This window comes from Fusarium vanettenii (genome assembly GCF_000151355.1).
Source record: "Fusarium vanettenii 77-13-4 chromosome 8 genomic scaffold NECHAsca_17_chr8_1_0, whole genome shotgun sequence".
In the NCBI taxonomy this organism is placed as follows: domain Eukaryota; kingdom Fungi; phylum Ascomycota; class Sordariomycetes; order Hypocreales; family Nectriaceae; genus Fusarium; species Fusarium vanettenii.
Genome location: NW_003315868.1, coordinates 31,515 through 50,376, shown reverse-complemented (window position 1 = coordinate 50,376; position 18,862 = coordinate 31,515). Strand labels below are relative to the sequence as shown.

General features: G+C 49.9%; 8 protein-coding genes across 8 annotated transcripts; 4 read left to right on the top strand and 4 right to left on the bottom strand.

The window, feature by feature from the left end:
• Nucleotides 1-319: 319 nt before the first annotated feature.
• Nucleotides 320-2,888, bottom strand: NECHADRAFT_83245 (uncharacterized protein; the record flags this gene model as incomplete). Its single annotated transcript, XM_003046800.1, has 4 exons — nt 320-1,213; nt 1,264-1,763; nt 2,034-2,492; nt 2,624-2,888. 4 exons carry the CDS (start codon nt 2,886-2,888, stop codon nt 320-322), a joined length of 2,118 nt encoding a protein of 705 aa, XP_003046846.1.
• A 381-nt stretch (nt 2,889-3,269) lies between these two features.
• NECHADRAFT_46403 (uncharacterized protein) lies at nt 3,270-3,756 on the bottom strand (the record flags this gene model as incomplete). Its single annotated transcript, XM_003046799.1, has 3 exons — nt 3,270-3,416; nt 3,469-3,642; nt 3,694-3,756. 3 exons carry the CDS (start codon nt 3,754-3,756, stop codon nt 3,270-3,272), a joined length of 384 nt encoding a protein of 127 aa, XP_003046845.1.
• Nucleotides 3,757-3,944: 188 nt separating this feature from the next.
• Nucleotides 3,945-6,975, bottom strand: NECHADRAFT_46176 (uncharacterized protein; the record flags this gene model as incomplete). The annotated part of the gene is made up of 10 exons (XM_003046798.1): nt 3,945-4,545; nt 4,591-4,797; nt 4,846-5,279; nt 5,340-5,410; nt 5,460-5,670; nt 5,721-5,746; nt 5,794-5,910; nt 5,958-6,075; nt 6,124-6,345; nt 6,394-6,975. The coding sequence occupies 10 exons, from the start codon at nt 6,973-6,975 to the stop codon at nt 3,945-3,947; spliced, it is 2,589 nt and encodes an 862-aa protein (XP_003046844.1).
• A 327-nt stretch (nt 6,976-7,302) lies between these two features.
• On the top strand, nt 7,303-8,628 carry NECHADRAFT_83242 (uncharacterized protein; the record flags this gene model as incomplete). Its single annotated transcript, XM_003046975.1, has 1 exon — nt 7,303-8,628. One exon carries the CDS (start codon nt 7,303-7,305, stop codon nt 8,626-8,628), a length of 1,326 nt encoding a protein of 441 aa, XP_003047021.1.
• A 149-nt stretch (nt 8,629-8,777) lies between these two features.
• NECHADRAFT_101157 (uncharacterized protein) lies at nt 8,778-11,495 on the bottom strand (the record flags this gene model as incomplete). The annotated part of the gene is made up of 10 exons (XM_003046797.1): nt 8,778-9,116; nt 9,182-9,414; nt 9,579-9,650; nt 9,718-9,731; nt 9,790-10,101; nt 10,397-10,455; nt 10,616-10,924; nt 10,973-10,976; nt 11,033-11,229; nt 11,451-11,495. The coding sequence occupies 10 exons, from the start codon at nt 11,493-11,495 to the stop codon at nt 8,778-8,780; spliced, it is 1,584 nt and encodes a 527-aa protein (XP_003046843.1).
• Nucleotides 11,496-12,807: 1,312 nt separating this feature from the next.
• On the top strand, nt 12,808-13,764 carry NECHADRAFT_83240 (uncharacterized protein; the record flags this gene model as incomplete). Its single annotated transcript, XM_003046974.1, has 1 exon — nt 12,808-13,764. The coding sequence occupies one exon, from the start codon at nt 12,808-12,810 to the stop codon at nt 13,762-13,764; it is 957 nt and encodes a 318-aa protein (XP_003047020.1).
• A 580-nt stretch (nt 13,765-14,344) lies between these two features.
• NECHADRAFT_83239 (uncharacterized protein) lies at nt 14,345-15,316 on the top strand (the record flags this gene model as incomplete). Its single annotated transcript, XM_003046973.1, has 1 exon — nt 14,345-15,316. The coding sequence occupies one exon, from the start codon at nt 14,345-14,347 to the stop codon at nt 15,314-15,316; it is 972 nt and encodes a 323-aa protein (XP_003047019.1).
• A 1,748-nt stretch (nt 15,317-17,064) lies between these two features.
• Nucleotides 17,065-17,622, top strand: NECHADRAFT_122734 (uncharacterized protein; the record flags this gene model as incomplete). Its single annotated transcript, XM_003046972.2, has 1 exon — nt 17,065-17,622. One exon carries the CDS (start codon nt 17,065-17,067, stop codon nt 17,620-17,622), a length of 558 nt encoding a protein of 185 aa, XP_003047018.1.
• Between the last annotated feature and the right edge of the window lie 1,240 nt (nt 17,623-18,862).

Sequence of the window (18,862 nt, the reverse complement as noted above, 5' to 3'; positions counted from 1 at the left end):
TCCTTCAGATAGTTTAGTTCAACTTCATTTCAATTAAGTGTCCCAATTTTGAACAAGCTGTTGCAGGTTTGAGCCTTGCCAATGTCAATAGTTCACCGTGACAAGACAAGATCCCGAGGATAGTTCATCTCAATGACGCCCTCAAAAGAGGTCATTGGTCGTGATAACAAGAAACGCAGTATTTTCCGAGCATCACCCTCAAATCGTTGGCTCAGCAAGGTCTTGAACCATTGAGGGAGGAAAAGTACATCAACAACAGTGTCACCGTCAAGAAATATCAAGCTCCCTAACACCTTTTCCATGAGATCCAATCCTACCATCAATCAGGGCGTGTAACCTTCCACCCTCCTCCACGAACAAACCTCCACAACGAATCAACCTCTTTGGCTTTCGACTTGCCCAGCCCAGCCATGTCCAAAACCTTCAAAGGCCAAACCATTCCATACGCAACACCGACATGGGCCTCCGTCTCTTCCACTTCTTGGACGTATGCTTCCAATTGATTGAGAAGCTTGAGTCTTAGAGGTTTCAAGAGTAAAGGGTTTGTTGGTTTCGTAACAGAAAAGAATAAGAGCAAAAGAGCCGTGTGGTACGCAAGTGTGAGAGACGCCCCAGAGACCTGGTCGTGGCGGTTTGACGCCAACACGGTCGTTGTCTCCTCACCTTCGGAGTCGCTGCCATCATTTGTATAACTAGTCTCAGTGTCTTCGCCTTGGTTTGAATCAAACAAACTGTTTTCATCGCCATATTCGCACTGCGCGGTCCAATCGCAGATTCTTGTTTCGAGGTTGGCAATCTCTGCCTCTTGAGTTCTCGTCCACTGTTGCTTTCTTCGAAGCAACAGGGTATTATCAATAATCAGTTGTAGTAGTAAAGGTGGAATAACGGACCCGGTCAGCCTCCGAATCTCTGTGGCAGAGAGTCTACCCGTCTTTGGGTCAGCTACGGCATCAGTGGTTACCCCTGAGACCACAAACCAACCCCATACCTCCGATTCTTTGAGGAGGTTGAGTTCGTCTTGGGATGAAAGTTCTGGGCCAGGGGAATTGGGCAGTGAGTAATTGAGTACGCAGCTCTGTAACAACAAATACTCAAGGCATCGTAGACTTTCAGAATGCGGCATAGAAGTATCGTCCCTCCGGGATTGACGCGACATTGACGCAACGCAGTGCCCTAATAGCTCGGGATATGGACCATAGATGTCCGATATTGCCTGCTAAGATGTCAGCGCAAGAGCTTCGCTTTGGAACACAAGTCCCCTACTTCTGTGACGGAGATGTTTAAAAGGGCAATAGTCATATCCTTGTGCTCCCGTTTTGACAGTTGCTCCTTGGCAAGCAAATAACCGACAGATTTCCTTGCCAGCCTTGCATACCTCTGGCCAGCTGAATACCACTCTCGTTCATTCCTTTCGGTTTGGCCAATGATGCGAAGATCAGGAGACTCTCCTATTCCTTGGTAGACGCTATCCATGTGTGCCGCACTCAGAGCTAGCAGGCTATACATGACAGCACATGAACCGATACACGCATCCCCAAGAAGGCTAAGACGGCTAAAGCATAGTAAAGCACGATCAAGAGAAGTTTTTGCGTGTATGTTACAAGCAGGTGGGGATATTGGAGAGAGGAGGTCAGCAAGATGAGAAGAGAAATGAGAGATGAGCATCCGAATCTCTGCCAACGTGGTTTGGTCGACTGAAATAAGAAGGCCTTGCCACGTTGGGTCATCCTGAGAAATCTCTCTGCCTATTGGCTGACTGATGTCTGTGGGTTGTGTTGTGTTTGATTCAACATTAAGTTCAGAGACATCAAATTCGCCTTGGTCACTTGTCAGCAAACATGTTAACCTTAGGTCATGTCTACTCTCCTGAAAGAAGAGTTGGCTGATCAGATGTTTCGAAATCTCCAAGGGTTGTGTCATTGTCAAGAAGAATGTGGCCCGTGGCCGCATTGTCCCTGGCTGTAATGGAAGTTAGCCCAACAGAGTTGCAGAAAGCCTGGTGAGCTTATGAACGCAAAGGAATTGTTTCCCACCTCTAGTTAGTGCTGGGTCATCCCATACTTCGCTCTGGGATGAGCTGGGCTGTGCATTGTTTGTAATGACACTTCCCAAAACCTCGCGAGGGGCAATGCAGGTCGGCGTATGTGTTGCCAATGGCGATAGCACATGTCCTGTATCAGAGGAAACTCTGTCTACTCCGCCAAGTCTGGTTTCTCCTCTTTCATCAAAGACTGAATCAGCTTCAACAGAGGCTGGTTGGGGAGTGTCTGTTTCGTGTGATGCGAGCAAGAGTGAGACTTCTGATTGAAATACACCAAACGGCCCTGCTAGCAAAATATCAATATCGTCTGCTCCATGAGTACTTTCTGAGGCATGTGGAGCAGGATCATGGTTCTCTAGACTTTCCAAGACCTCGTTCAGAGAATGTTCTAGGTCTTGTTCATCATCAAAGTACTGCGCCATGTGTTGTGACATTCGTTTCCTCTCGGCCACTATGTGTAAAGAATTAGCTGGTGTGGCCAAAGGTTATAGGTGCCATCAGCAAAACACCTAATTTATTTGAATGAGAAGAATTGGGGCAAAGAACAAGAGTGTCGACTGATAGTACCGACACTTCACATACGGCTATAGATTTCTCTCCTCCCCGCCCCCCTCTCGCCATCCACACCATCTGCATCCTTGAGACGGACCTGCTTTCCGTCTCGGCATTCGTAGTTTAACCATTTGAGTTTACCGCCGTATCCGGCGCAATGAATTGACAGTCTGGTGCAATTCTGACACTCTGGCTGCTCCAGTGAGCATCTCACTTTGCGAAGCCGACACGTGAGGCACCCAAGGAGAGTGCGGCGGCGGGGCCGGCGTGAAGAGGTTCTGGCTGTGCTAGCCATGGAAGTCAAGTGTTGGCGAGCAGAGCATGGTAGAATAATGGGTGCGTTGGCTATCGAGATATGGAGCAAGGGGATGAAGCGGCGAGTCAGGGGTCATGATGACAGAGGCAAGAGGAGCCGATGGAGCCAAGACAAGCTAAGCCGACAGGGTCCAGGTGGAAAGCTGTGCCGACGAGATAAGATAAGGGGAGAGCGGTCATTCTCCAAGCCACCTTTTACCCTAGAGCAAGTATTTGGCAACTTGCAAACAGCAGATAACAGAGAGAATTAAAGCATTGGAAAACAATAAGCTTTTAGAAATCCCTTATGATACTGTCTCCAATAATTCTGTAACTTTTATCAAGTCTTATCGTGATGGATTGACGCTATCTCTAAATCTCCTCACAGAGCCGCGATACACTCAACCTCCACCAACACCTTTTTGGGCAATTCCTTCACAGCAACGCAGCTTCGGGCTGGCTTGTGCACAAAATACTTGGCATAAACCTCATTCACGGCCCCAAAGTCTCCCATATCAGCGAGAAAGATCTGTCCAATGTTAGAAACTGTTTCCGATGTAAACATCCTTAAGATTCCCTACGTTGACCTTGACAACCCGACCAACTTCGGTCCCAACAGCCTTCAGAACTGACATCATATTCTGACACACTTGCTCGGTCTGCTCGGTGGCCCCACCTGGCACGACCTGGCCAGTCGCGTCAACAGGAATGTTGCCTGACAAGAACGCGAAGCCACCAGCCTTGACCGCGTGGGACTCCAGATCCGGTTAGCATTGTAATCTTGACGCGACGCGTTTGAGACCCACGTAAGGACCCAGCGCGGGGGCGAGCTCTTCGCTGATAACAGTCGTGATATCGGTGTTGGCCATGTTGCTAGGTCGGTCGAACGAACAAATTTTGGGATACAATGAGTCGTGGAATGATGCCAGGTCTTTTGAAGAGAACTGGCTGTTAATTATACTTGAGTCTCGTTCGAGATCGATTGTCCATCTCCGATGCCGGACACTGAACGGGTTTTCAGAACCAGAACTTGTCAACTGTTGCCGAGCGAAGGATCTCAAGCGAGCCGGCCCCCCTTTTCGCTTAACCACTCTCCAAGTGCCCCCTCTTCTCGCTCTCTGAACCGAGCATTCACCCGAATTCGCTCCATCACCACATCCATGCCTCTCCCAAAGCCAATCGTGTCACAGTCTTTCTCCGAGAAGAAGCTCCGTACCTCTTCCTCCGAACTATTGCTACACAGCTCGCCAAGACCTTGCCTCAAGAATTTGTCTAGGCTCGGCCAGGCCCCATCAAATTTGAGCAAGATCTTTGCCCAGTTCTCTCTCAGCCAGCCCCAAAACACTTTCCGGGCTGATGGCTGCGCAGAGATCGCGTTGGCCGAAACGTGCAGATCCGAGACTTGAACCTTGGTGGTGAGAAGGAATCCAAGGTAATCATCAAATGCTTCTGGTAAAGGGGACATTGCCAGCGCTCGCAAGTAAGTCTCACCGTGGCCGATCGACGTGGGAGGAGGGTCAAGGTAGAGAGACTTCAACCTCTGGTAGGCAGATAAGCCTCCATGAACACTCGCGATGGAGATCACAGTCGGGACAAGGCTGCTGTGAAGCGTGTTGCCAGGGTATTCTTCGAATCTTTGCAGGGCTTCTCTGATCGTACTGTTCCGGTGTTAGATCAGAATCCCCTGGACGAGTATAACTTACCCCTTGTCTCCTGCCAAACCTGCCATCTTGATTATCAGGGCTCTCATCTTTGTCTTGTTGTGATCTTCGCCCGGCATCACTTCCCATTCAACAGTGGGAGTTATATCCTGTACCAGCCATCTTGCGAAGCCTGAAAGCTCATCTCCGAGAGTGTCGGAGAAACTCGAGCTGAGAATATCAAGCGCCTTGGAAATCTGTAACCATACGCTAGGGGATGATTAGTCTGGTCTGTACGGGGTTAAGGTGTTGACTAACAAGTAATTGATCTCGGATAGAAACGATGACAGTAGCTGGAGGAGCTCAACCACGCTCATCCGGCCAGCTCGTACAAGAGCCGTAGTGTCCGCAATGAGAGAGACCTTTTCCCCAGCTGTGAGGGCATCCAGATTGTGAATAAGCCGGGCAAAGATGTCTTGGGCGTAGGTGACTCTGAAGAAGCCCGCCTGACCTGCATTGAGCTTTACGATGTCCACTCCCGTCTTCAGGTCAAATTGCACGCGTAGAGACTTGCTCGACAATTCCTGGCCGGGGCCAAGGAGGATCGGGTTCACTGGAACCCACCACACAGCTTCAGACTCAGAAGGATTCAAGTCGCCCGTAAGCAAGAACCGCTCTTGTGATAGCTGAAGTTGGCTCGATTCATAGCTGACCGAGACCACCGGGAAGCCTATCTGATGCATCCAAGCGTCCTAGAGAATACGCGTTAACATGCAAACCAGGCCGAGAGGTCCATCAAAGTGTACACGTACCATGAATGATGCAACATCTTTTCCTGATGCTTGGCTCAAGTGATTCCACAAATCTGATGAAGTAGTATTCCCTACCAGGGTGAGTAATGAACAGTAACAACAAAAGACAGCCTGACATACCATATGCAAAGCTAGCCAGATAACTGTTAACACCTTTGAGAAACAAATCGCGACCTAAATGTCCATCCAGCATGCGAATCAACGAAGTACCTTTGAGATAGCTAATGTCGTCGAATATCTCATCAATATCCGGGCCATTTCTTATCTCGACGTCGATAGCATGTGATGCCCTGAGTGAGTCAAGTTGAAGCGCTGTCTGGAGACCTTCACACTGAGACAATGTCAGTTTTCTCTTGGGTATGGACGGGTAACCAGGCTCACCATGAACTTGTCCCAAACTTTCCAGTCTTTCCAATGTTAGCTGTAAGCCACTCCAAAATTTTGCTCAGCTTACCTGGATGGAAATGATCGGCTGCAAGCCAACCAGCCCAAGTGGCAAAGCCCTCCTTGAGCCATAGATCGTTCCACCAATCCATGGTGACGAGATTGCCAAACCACTGATGGGCAAGCTCTGAACCAAGTTAGAGAACGAGTTTCCAAGGTGGCTAGGGGAGATACCATGCGCAATCACGTAACTAACTCGCTCCTTGTTGTCAAGAGTTGAGGTGGCTTCATCGTACAGGAGAGCCGTGGCTTGGAAGGTACAAAGTCCCCAATTCTCCATAGCACCATGGGCCTATAACCAATTAACAGCAGACACTGGGAGACATCAGGACTGACGTACAAACTCAGGGATGGCAATCAGGTCGAGTTTCGGAAGCGGGTAGTCAATCTCGAAGAGGTCTGAAAAGTAATCTAGAACACGGCACGCATGTTCTAATGCATAAGAGGCCTGAGGTAAAAGTCCCTTTGTAGTGTACACTCGAACGGGCAGGGTATTTCCTCCAGGACTTCTCTTGGTGGATGATTCGATGTATTCAAAATCGCCGATAGCCCAAGCAACAAGCTACAAGATATTAGCCAACCTCAGACTTGTTAGAACGGATGCACTAACATAGCTGCTCATGATGGGGGTTGTCTCAAAGGAAACCACCTTGGTACCGCCATTCTGGGGCGTGACACACTTGACTGGCATATTGCTTAGAGCTTGGAGGCTGTCAGGTATTTCGAGACGAATGTCAAAGGTTGCTTTGAGACACGGTTCATCGAAGCAAGGGAAAGCTCTTCTCGCCTCGCAGCCCTCGAATTGGGTGCTTAAGACGTATGCATCGTCAGAAGCGGCGTCATGGCTTCGGGTGGGCTGCGTCGACGTGCGATAAAATCCTGATAGAGCGGTGTTGATGATGCCAGAGAAATTGACGAGAATTGTTGCTTTATTGCCTGTGATAATCCCCGGGAATACCAATGCGACTCGTTCGAGTGCTTTGACATGGTTGATTGCATTGCATGTCAGGGTTGAATCACCAAAAGTGATGGTTGCATCGAGTATATCCAACTCTTTCGCGTTCAGCCACACTGTATTCGATGGCTGATAGATGTCTAGTTCAATCTGTACTCTCCCCTTGTATGAGAACGTGGGGCGAAGAATGAGATTGAAGAGATCAATCTGGTAATGGGATGGCCGGAAACTGGGCATGTCAGCGTATGATCAATTAATGGGATAGGCGGTTATACTCGGTAGGGAGTCGCTGTTGTTCCATGGTTTCTTCTGACTGGTACACTGTCTGTCGTTGTAATGATTGTCGAACTCGACTGGAACTATATCGAATCAGTACGACCAGCACCACTTATCAAGTCTCATGATTCATGCAGGCTGGACTGACTATTGCCGATTTGACAAAGCGCTAGGGTCTTATCTGCCTTGATTAGCCGCTTCCGATGACAGATTTGTACCCCAGACTCCCCAGACTCCACCGTCTGCGCATTTTCCCCCCTACACATGCACATACCTTCTCAGCCCAAAATGGAACGTGTTGCCGACGACCGACGACAGAGACATCGACGCCGCAGCAAACGCCGTCGCGAGACCCCCGGAAGCCGAGATGACCGCATTCTTCGTGCATTGGAGCCGCTCTCTTGGTTGCGACGATCGGAGCGCGCTCTGCTGCACCATTTTGTAACCGAGGCATCCTGTATTGTCATCTCTTCTCAACATGGCCAACGCCTGTTCTGCAATACCATCGTCCCATTGGCCCTGCAGACCCCCTCACTTCTCTATGCTACTTTGGCATATTCGGCAGCTCAACAGGCAGGCCTCCGAAGAACCACCACTACCCCAGACACGTCCATTTCGAGATATGTGGGCATGAGCCTGTTGGCGTTCCAGAATGAACTACCACGACGGGCATGCAGTAACAAGGCGAGCCTATTGGCGGCGTCCCTGATGCTCTGTCTAGTGAGCGTTTCTTCTGGAGATGTCCAACCTAGGTCGTGGCGCGTTCACGCTGAAGGTGCAAAGGCTTTGTTGGCCAGCATTCATGTCTCTGATCCAACCAGTTCCCTGGGTGTTAGTGCGGAATTGGAAGCCATCATAACTTTCTTGTCGCGCTGGTACCTGAGTCTTGAGTCACTCACCGCCATCACCACCTCTGGTCTCGTAACAGGCCAATGCGTCACGCAGGATGCTACCCTGGGTACCATATCCGAACCAGGACAACTCGCCCTCGATGCCTGTGACGACTACTTTGGGTTTCCTACCAGGCTTGCCTTGCTTTTCCGCGAAATTGGTGCATCGGCATGGGAGCGACGACAGCAGCTCTCAGCTGTGCCTCTTGGAGCGACTTCATTTCTAACTCAGACAGACTTTGATCTCGTTGCCGACGATTTCCATAAGAAGCTTACAGAAATCTACCACGAAGTGGTGTGCTCACCTGTCGGCCTCAACTTCTACCCCGGGGTTCGGGAAGCGCTCTCTGAGAGTGAGGTCCGCGACTTCACAGCCTCTACTGAAACCTACCTCTCCATGGCTCGCATCTTGGTGGAGAGGCGAGTACGGGGAGTTCCCTCGAATTCTGAAGTCGTGAAAGCTTCAGTGCACGCTATTGTTCGAGTAGCAAGCTCAATCACACCATCACCTGGAGCCTCACCAGCAACCGCCTTGACGCCTCCCCTATTCGCTGCAGGCTGTGAGGCTGTTGATGCGACGGATCGACAGGCGGTGCGAGACACTTTCCTAACTTTGCTCAGCGTTGTAAGATCACAGAATATGGAGCAGGCCCTGAGAATATTGGAGTCTATGTGGCAAAGTGAGAAGCATGGCGTGCCTGACTGGTGGTCATATCAAGGTTAGATCCCCTTTTCAGCTTTGGTACAAGGACTTACACCAGCTAGAATCACAAAACTGGGACTTCCTTCCATTCTAAGTTGGACGGCTGGGACAAATCGTCAGAAATTGTACCTCTCTTTGATCCTACTAGAAGAGAATGGAACTTTTTATCACTACTTTCCATCATTACGCATCCATTTGCAGTCGACTGGACAATCACCTCCTCTGGCACCCATCCATGCCTTCTGCAGCTCTACTTCGTCCTCCCATAGCTGCGGGGCCTCATCTTTGCTGACACCCGAAGATGAAGCCACTTCTCCCCATACAATACCGCACTCAACCACATACTCGTCCCAGTGCGCTAGGAGTTCTTTTAGCTTCTCTGGCTCATTCTTGGCCAGATCTGTTGTCTCTCCTGGATCTTCAGCAATATTGAACAGCTCCCAGCCCTCGTCACCTTCTCCTGCGCCGCCCTCTGTCTTGTCAAAGTGTACAATCTTCCAATCTCCTTTCTGAGTGCACCACGCGCAAACAGTTCCCATCCGACAGGTTCGGACGATGAATGTATCACCCAGACCTCTTCATCCTCGACCTTCTTTCCTCTAGCAAAGTGTGGGATCCAGGACTTGCCTCGCATCGCGTGTACATCCTTACCCCTGAAGGTGGTCATGCTGCGCTTGGCGGTGGCGGAGCCTTTCCCTAACTCTGTAGACACAGTCTTCTCAGAGGCTGGGGGTACGGATACTCCAGCCAGTTCGAGAAAGGTAGGTGCAAAGTCCATGACCGTGGAAAAGGAGCGGTTCAATGAGCCTGGGGAAAATGAGGGTAGAAACGTATTCGCGGGCGGTTTAACGACGCAAGGGACGAGGATGCCGCCCTGGGATGGGAAACACTTGAACAGTCTCGATAAAGAGGGCCGAGCCTGAAGATAATGTGGTTAACCGATGCTCTCGTGTCATGTAGAATAGGCTTACCAAGTGAAGGAGTTCCAAGATCCAATGTTGTCGTACGAGTTATCGTAATATTGGTGAATGGCGCGGGTGATGCTATCTCCCATTACAGCTGCAACAGTAGTTAGCAAGGGTGTCTCCGTAATGATGTCGTGTTACTTACGAACAGCTTCCATGCTGTTGTCGGGAAGAGAATAGTTAGTTCAACTCTAACTCAGGGGCCATTGACACTTACGCGGCACCTTCAGCTCCATTGTCGCTCATAAACACAATAAATGTGTTATCGTACTCTCCCGTTTCCTTTAGATACTCGACTATCTTTCCGACATTGACGTCGATAGAGTCCACCATGCCGGCATATGCCTCCATAGCTCTGCTAGATTGCTTCTTTTCTTCTGGTGTGAGCTCATCCCACTCTCCAACACCCATTGTCTCAGTTTCGACTTTGTGCGGTACCACAGATTCGTCAATGATGCCCAGTTCGACGAGCTTCTTCAGTCGGCGTTCTCGTAGGGCGTATGGGCCATCATCATACATCCCCTTGTATCTGAGGGAGAGTCAATATTGTCTGGTGGTCCCTGGGGGAGCACTCACTTGTCTCTCTGTGCCTTCGAGTACTGCAAAGGCCAATGAGGTGCAGTGTATGGAGGAAACCGAAGAAGGGCTTCGATTTATCGTCATCGGAGCGGTTTTGGAGGTATTCAATGAGTCGATTCGTATAGAAGTCGGTCGAGTAGAATCCGTTCGGGTCTTCGGTCTTGTTAGGTGTCCTGAGCAATAACCATCGTCAGTAATTGAAGCTAATCACGCATATATTTACATGAGAGCTGATCGGAACTCACATATCAACCTTTTTTCCCTCTTCCGCGTGAACTGGGCGACCGCCGACTGGGAATCTCTCCTGTATAGGTTCCTAGTCGTAGTAGTTGCAGCACCCAGGCAGCATAGCAAACGCCTTCTGGAAGCCTCGCTCCCATGGCCCTTGGGAGGCACGGAGACCAAGATGCCACTAAAGATCCAATGAGCCTGAATCTCATGCAGAAAGTGCCCTGAACACTGACCTTGCCTGACATGGCAGTAAAGTAGCCATTGTCTTGTAAAACCTCTGGTATAGTTGCAACATCGTTGTTGAGGTAGCCCTCGTAGCCGGCCTTGCCACCAAAGCGTTTAGCTCCGCTTTCACTCCTCTTGTACTCGATCAAGACTCCCAGGCCACCAAGGTGGGCGTCGGTTCCGCTGAGGAGCATGGCCCGTGTGGGCGAGCAGGCTGCGGCGGCATGGTGGTTGAGCATACGTATGCCCTCGGAGGCCAAGCGATCGATATTAGGAGTCTGGATCTTGGCGCCATAGCAACCAATGTCGGAGAAGCCCTAAAGGCAATGGTCAAGTTTGATCCTCAGGTAGGGGTGCATTCATACGTGGCTTTAGAAAGTGAGTTTCTACTTCAGTTATAGTTAGCTTTGCCATATAGTACTGACCTCGGGCACGCAGTCCTGCGGCGTGGCTCTTTGGGCCACGCCGCCTGGCTGAAGTTGATCCTTTCACCGACCCCAAAGCGCTCGAACTGGTAGAGGCAATTCCTCACCTTCTCACTGCCATTCGAGAGATTGTAAGCCGGTCTGAATTTGTGAGGTAATTGGTTAGTGAGAGTGTAGGCTTGGCAAGCCAATGCTAACTGTATCAAGTATGTCGAAGCTGTTCATAGACTTTTGCATTGCGACTGCATGTATCTTCTTACTAGTGATGATCTGGCGGCTTTTCGACAGTGAATTCATACTACCCACCACCAGAATTTTGCCAATTCACTGACATGCTGCAGCGAACACCAGCTCGTCGGTCAAGATGCCGCAGAGTATGACTTCCACGACTTTCGCTGGGCCAAGGTCGAACGCTTACGACGTGGCGCTTCATCAAGTGCCAATATGGCCCGGGATGAGGCATTGTTGGAGTATAAAGCAGGCGAAGAGGCAGCTATTGTCTCAGCCATACCTTCTCCCCGACTTGATGCAATGGATGTCAGTCACTCAATTACCCAGGGGTCTGGGAGCCATCCGATCGCGACTGGACCGCCAGGATTGACAGAGCTACCCGAGATGCAGCCCATGGGAGAAAATTTCGACGAGATGCCTCATCAATCTCGTTGGGGGTTACCAGAAATAGATAGTTCCAACCAAGGACTGCCCCTAGATTGGGTGTGGCTGTTGGGTGGCGAGTCGGCATATCAAATGTACTAACCGAATATTCCCGCTAAAAAGCTTTGCTGATTTGGATCTTACTTGGTTAGGTCTTGTAGAGTGATGCCAGATGTATGAATTCGTGGATGTCTCATTTCTCTTCGTTGAACGGGGGTTCAATGTTAATACCGCCGAGTACTTCGCTTATAATCATGGAATGCACTTTCGTCATGAGAGCCAGTTATCTAAAAACAAGTGTGCGTTGGTGCTCTAACTTCTAGTCATAGAGTGATGACCTTAATAATGTGATGATTATTCAGACTTACGTCGTGGTGAGCCGTGAATTTATTTCGTGTTCTAAGAAGCTTCTCCCAGGTCACTACTCTGTTCCGCTACCAGCAACAACTGAACGAGATTGAGGCCAAGGCTTGTCACTCTGGAAAGAGGCAGTCACTAACACGGCCTGTAGACTAGCTGCACAATGGAGCACCCTCCACAACATTCTAGAGCTTACAAGATCAAACAACAGCATGGGAAACATGTCTTTCAGCTCGGCTTTATGTAGCATCGCGTGCTAGCAGGGCTTCCCGGACGGTTGAACTATACCCTTTGAGAATGTTCTTGCGGGCGCTTACGCCTTACTCAACGGCTTTGCCTACACTTTGTGGAGGAGCAGATCCCCTGGGCTAGCTTCGTATTCATAATGAAGATCAACACTGGTTGGTGACAAGGTTTAACAGGCGCGCTGGCGGAAATTAGGGCCAGTGGTGAGCAGTCAGCGCTGTCTTGTTGTGGATAGGTGCCTGGCACTAGTGATGCACCAGCACAAAAGAGCGTTAGTAACCAAGCTGAGGTGGGGTTACAGGCGGCCCAAATCGATAGTCTCAATAGTCTCATGCGGAGACCAAATTGCAACTCCACATCGAAAAGCTGTCGCATCATGATCAACGAGCCCCTGATGGGCTGTGCTAGATTAAATAGGAGCTGCCAGACGGGGCCTATTGACACCGTCTTGTTTGCCCAGCCAGCTTCAGTCTTTCGTTTAACCCAACTACTGTCTTTCGTTCATTTCATTCATAATGGTCAATGCCAAGAGCTTCATTGCCGCTTTGGCCTGTGCCAGCTTGACAGCTGTTCAGGCTGGGCCTTGCCGACCGTCCACGACGCAGTCCACTGACGCCGCGGTCACTTCGTCAACCGAGTCTGCGTCTTCGACCGTGATCTCGTCTGTCGACACTACGACCGAGCTAAGCTCGACTACTGAGATCTCTTCGACATCCGAGGTCTCTTCGACAACTGAGGTCTCTACCTCTGCTTCGACATCAGAGCCAGCCACCACCACGACTACTGCCGTGGAGACTACATCGTCGGCCTCTACAACTGAGGAGTCAACGACTACCACCGCGACGGCTTGCCCTACCCCGATCTCTTGCAACAACCTCGGCTTCGACTGGGCCTACTACAGCAACCCGGCCCAGAACACCGATACCACCTACTCGAGCTTTCATCCCGCTTCGTTCAAGAGTGTAAACCCGCTTTACGTTGGTACCACGCCATATGTCGGAGGTCTCTACCAACCCACCTCCGAGAATGCTCCTAGCCCCATCTACGGCTCATCGACAGACCTTAGCCTAGACTACTTCGCCCTGAACCACCACGGTTACATCTATGCCTGTGAAACAGGAACGTACCAGTTTAATATCCCTTACGCCAATGACGCTGTTTACTTATGGATTGGTGCTGAGGCCTATGCTGGCTGGTCTGAGGGTAATGCCGATGCTAAGGCTCGCTACAACCAGCCTGATCACATCGCTGGGTCGGCATCCTTTAGTATTGATATGCCCGCTGGCGCTTATGTGCCCATTCGGTTTGTCTACGGCCAAGCTCAGTACGGCGGCGGCTTCTACTTCACTATCACGACCCCTAGCGGCCAAGTGATTGTCAGCAACGAGGCGACTTCTAGCCCATATGTCGTTCGATACTCGTGCGATAATATTCTCGCACCTCGATACCCGGCATTCGGACAAGAGATTTAAGCACCTTTAGATAGACTTATACCTTGGATGGGATATAAGAGGATTTTCTAGGTTATACTTAAGATTCCCCTGGAGCAATTAAACGCACACGAGCTGGCGGGTGTATAGGATTTTCTCATTTTTTTTTTTTAATACAGAAATCATTTATAATGGATCTAGATTTTTCTCCCCCGAGGCGTGATTACTTGAAGGCCCTGACTGGATAAGAAAAAATGCGGATCAGGTTCCAAAACCTTGATATTATAAGTTTGATCCTTGCAGCAGCCACAGGAAGTAAACCTTGCACATGTCAAGCTCGCCTGTCTCCTCTCCTCTTTGGCTGCTCTTAAGGTTCGAGTATACGGTTTAAACTTTCTCTTGTGAAACTATGACTCATATCCCGTCTAGGCATGTATTTCATCTGATCCTCAACTTTACTCTTCTCTCCATCTTCTGGCTCAGTTATCCCATCGAGGGCCGGGCTTCATCTATAACAAAGGACACATTTTACTCTTCTCTCAAGCGAAATTGAACCTCATATCATCACCTTCCTAACCCAAGATGGACGCACTCGACTTCTCACAGACACAAGATCGCCGGGATGCCTAGTGTCATCCATATGACTCGCCGGCGCCTCCGTCTCGGGGCACGCCAAGGGCCCTACAAGACCAGAAAGGAAATTCTGCATCAGCTTCGTGGTATTAAAGAAAAGAGTCATCGAGTGGCAGTTCTCGAATGTTTTTCTCGAAAACCATCGCGCTTCAGATTACGGGCTGGAGAACAAAACCCCGTGTCTTGGTCATTTGGCCAAACACTACAGTCAAGAGGCTGGGCTGTTCGACATATTCTTGACTATCACAACAAATCCACCGCCATATATCTCTTGGATCCCCAACGACAAGGATCAGATCTTCTCAACGGCATATGGAAGTTTGTGGATATATGGCTGTACCGCCAGTGGTTCAAACCATACGAGACTGACATCGAATACGGCCGCTATGTGGGCAAAAGTATATCCCTAGGGTGGGATACGGATACAGCCAGGCCAACACTGACGGATATCGCTGGATTCCATACAAATCTCTGTCAAGACCTATCGGCCGACATCTTCAGCCGGCTCCCAGACGATCTGCTAGAGGTTAGGGGTTTATCATCTCCCACAAATGCCTCAGAGAAGTGGCAAGACGGGAAAGGCGATCGGCTTGTGGCGTTGAGCCGGAGGTATATCTTACAACCTCTCTTCAAGGCCGTCTTCATCGTCTTGGACCAAACAATGGGGCCCACAGAAGGGCCTTTGACACCGAACGACATTGGGGATATCCCCGTTTCTTTAGTGCGCACCGGATGCACTGAGGGCTTGAGCAGCCCTATTTCTTTTGACGCCATACACCATGACCAACGTGTCTTTCTGGGGTTCGGAAATTCAGATGGCACTATCGATAGTGTGCAAACAACCTTGAAGGCCGCAATACAGTTTATCATCGGCTTGGAGAACCGAGAGATGGCAGCCTTTGGGATGCGGCCGAGTCCATACCTCTTGGACGACTCCGTTGATTTCGAGAAGGAGGCTTGAGGTCTTGGCTGGGATCAGTCGATTCACGGAGAACTACCCCTGGACCTACCAACATCTACATGGGTTGACAAGAGCCAGTATCAAGAGTGGACTGGCGCAGGGGCACACTACCATGCTGGCTTGGTTCATGTGGCGATTCGGTTTTTGACGTCAACAAGTAGAAACTATTCTCTTCAAAATGATTGGTGGTGGTGGGACTGTGCTTGAACTGGGGTCAGCAATGGAATTACAAAGGGATATGGAATTTTAAAGCACGTGGTTATATTACACTAGGGACCTTATCTGCCGTTCTTAACAGTAGGAAGAAAAATCTGTTTTGACGTCTCACAAAGGTATCAGACAGACGCCCATTTCCTGGAAACTGGGAACCGTGCCAAAACTTTGCAAAATCGGTAACCTTCAGCAATCCTTTGCTTCCCCTTTTACGACGGTGAGTCAGGCTTATGAGAATTTTGGAGGATTCTTCTATGCATTTCCTCAAAGGGAGATCGGGCCGAGCCTGATTCCAAGGCTAACCACCTACTTCTCGATCGAGTGCCTTAACCAACGAAGACGAGCGAGAAGTTCCACAAGAGTAGTGCAAGCCACTGGTAATATGCTTAAACTTATTAAGCGTAAACAAGTTTTATTATAACCGAGGTCGGCAGTTTCTGTGCGTCGAGTGAGGTCGACCCGAGCCGAACGGACTGCGTTTAACTGGTATTGTCGCGCTGTGGCGAATCATCTTTCTTCGACCTATAGGTTATGTCTAGTTGTGCTTGGTAAGTGGGCAATTATGGATGAGTAAAATCCGACTCCCATGCATATCCAACCGGCAACTACTGGCCCGTCTTAGCGTCGCATCTGGTGCGGCTCTGAGACACGCGATGCCGATCCGCGTCAATTCGTGCTTCTCCATCGGTGTGCCGAAACGCGAACCGTCCAATCTAAGACGGGACGAGTTAAGGTGAGACTTGCACCCCTGCTGGCACAAGGAATATCTGGGGACTTTAGTCAAGACCACATCAACCTTCCGGTGTCGTCCCGTTGTTGGATCGACGGTTTACAATCATGCAGGCACAGAGCGCAGAACGTTCCGGCCATCCGATGAATTACAGGGAGTCATGTGAAACGGTTGGACGATCGGATACTGCCATCAACTTACGATCATGTTCCACCAAGCCCTCGAGTGCCCCCAGCCCTGCCGCACTCCACCAGATAAGGTTAATTCCTTTCTTGTTCGGCTTCTGAACTTCCCGTAGCAACGTGTCTTACCTTGTTAGTGCGCACTTGCTAGCGTGACGAGGTGCATCTCTCCCATGCAGTCCATCTTGGCCCTCGGGAGTTGGTGTTCCGGTAAGAGAGGGCTCGTTTTCTGACGCAGCCCTGTGATCGACCAAAGGTATGTGCTAGACGCGATGATTTCATCATCTGGGACAAGATGAAATGTTACCATTCACTTCATGAATTCTTTATATAAAGATGGCATGTCCGTCCTGATGTCTTAGCAATCAACTACAGCTCCATCATCCGCCTTGTGTCGAACGCCTTCATTCATTCTCCATTCATTCTCTAGAGGTGAGTTAAATCCATCTACTGTATCATCAAACGAACGCAGGAAAACTGACTTGTCCAGCTGGGCTCATTATTCGCTTCCACTCCTTCAACATACATTCTCTGATCTTTTGAGCTGTGCTCGCATTTCATACTATTCTTCTAATTCGAAAGATACCCACTCACTCACAACCAAACCCAACCAAATCATCAAGATGAAGTTCTCCACGATCTTTGTTGCCACCTTCGCCACCCTTGCTGCCGCCGCCCCAGGCTTCCCTGCCTTCCAGGCCCGCGCCGCGCTCAACGAAAGCCGTGATGGCAGCGACGGTCGCGATGGCCGTGGAGACGGCGACCGTGGTGAGGACCGAGACGGTCGTGACGGTCGCGACGGACGCGACGGCGGACGTGGCGGACGTGACAATGAGCTTGCCTTCGGCCAGGTCGATCTCAACTACCTACTCAAAGTCAACGATCTTGACCTCCGTCTGTTCCAGAACCTCGGTCGCAGGAACAACCTCAACGTGGTCATCTTCCAGGACCTCTTTCTTTCCAAGGAGTTTGACCTCCAGTCTCTGCTGCAGTTCCAGCAACTCTCGACTCTTCTCTCGATTGCTCAGACCGGCATCTTCGACAGCTTCGACTTGTCCAGACTTTCGCTCGGCAGCGTCGAACTCGGCCTCATTCGTGATCTTGGCCGTGTCAATCTGGCCCAGTTTATTGATCAGTCCTTGGTTCCCCAGATTACAATCATTGCTCAACAGGGTAGGTAACTAGTCGTGTGTTGTGAACTAGTTGGCTAACAATATCCAGTCACCACTATTGTAATTGCCAAGAAGTAAGAAATGATCAGCATGAGACTTTGCACGGGGAGCTGGAATTTCCTCTCTTTCGGCGGGCGGGATCAGGAAACGTCCGGGTGGCGCATCTTGGAGCAGGGCTTACAAGAAGCATGATTTTTAGGGTTTTGGATAAATCGAACACGGTGTTAGCGGAGGAGAGCTGCAAAGGAAGGCGGTTATGGAGGTTATGGAGTGAGAGATAGATTCAGTCATCGGTTATAATGAATCAGTGATGCCATTTTTCTAACTGCATGTATTTTGATATGGCCCTGTGAGTATGTGCACTGGTTCCACCACTGTGTTAGCATTGGGATATGATGCTGTGATGTAGGTATTGGAAATGTGTTCTTTGTTATAGTTGAAACCCGGCCCTCGATGGGTTAATTGAGCCTGAAGATCGTTGTAACAATGAGCGAAAATCATGAGACTTGCAAAGGCTTTGTCTGCTAAGAGGGGGAGCCTGATGTGACTGAAGCCTTACACACACACACCACACCCCATAACCAACATAAAAGACCGCAGGGGAGGGGGGTGAATGTAACTCGTCGAATGATGACTACGCTTTCGCCAACCGCTTTAGCAAATGCCAGACAGCCGACAGGTTCTCACATGAGATTGCCAATAAAATCCCGCGGTTTGCCGCCATCAGCAGAGTCTGGGCTTGGCCATGGTCAGGGCTACTCTTCGACGAGTGAAATCCATATTTTCAAACCGCTTCATTTTTGGAGTGCATATTGTGGCGTCATGCTGACACTTGGCGACCAACCATTCGATTACACAGCCTAATTTTCAACCCTCAGAGGGGAAATTACAAGAAATATCACATCCTACCTATCCGGCGGGGGCTGGATGGATTTGTTCAACATCATGGTGTCGTCTCTACTTTGGTAGAGTATATGCTCCCGTCCGCAGTCATCATTTCTCCTGCTACTTAGACTCCCATTCATCACAGCCAGCTTTGCTGATTGGTGATAATGGATCCTCTCAGTATTATTGCGTCCACCATTACCGTCGTTCAAGCAATTCCGCTGACATATAACGCCATCCAACATCTCCGAGGACTCCCAAAGGCATTCGAGGAAGTGCACCACCATCTGCCTCTGGTACAAGAAACCTTGGAGAATGTCCAGCAGCTGTTGAAAGATAGCACTCTCGACGAATCGGCAGTCGT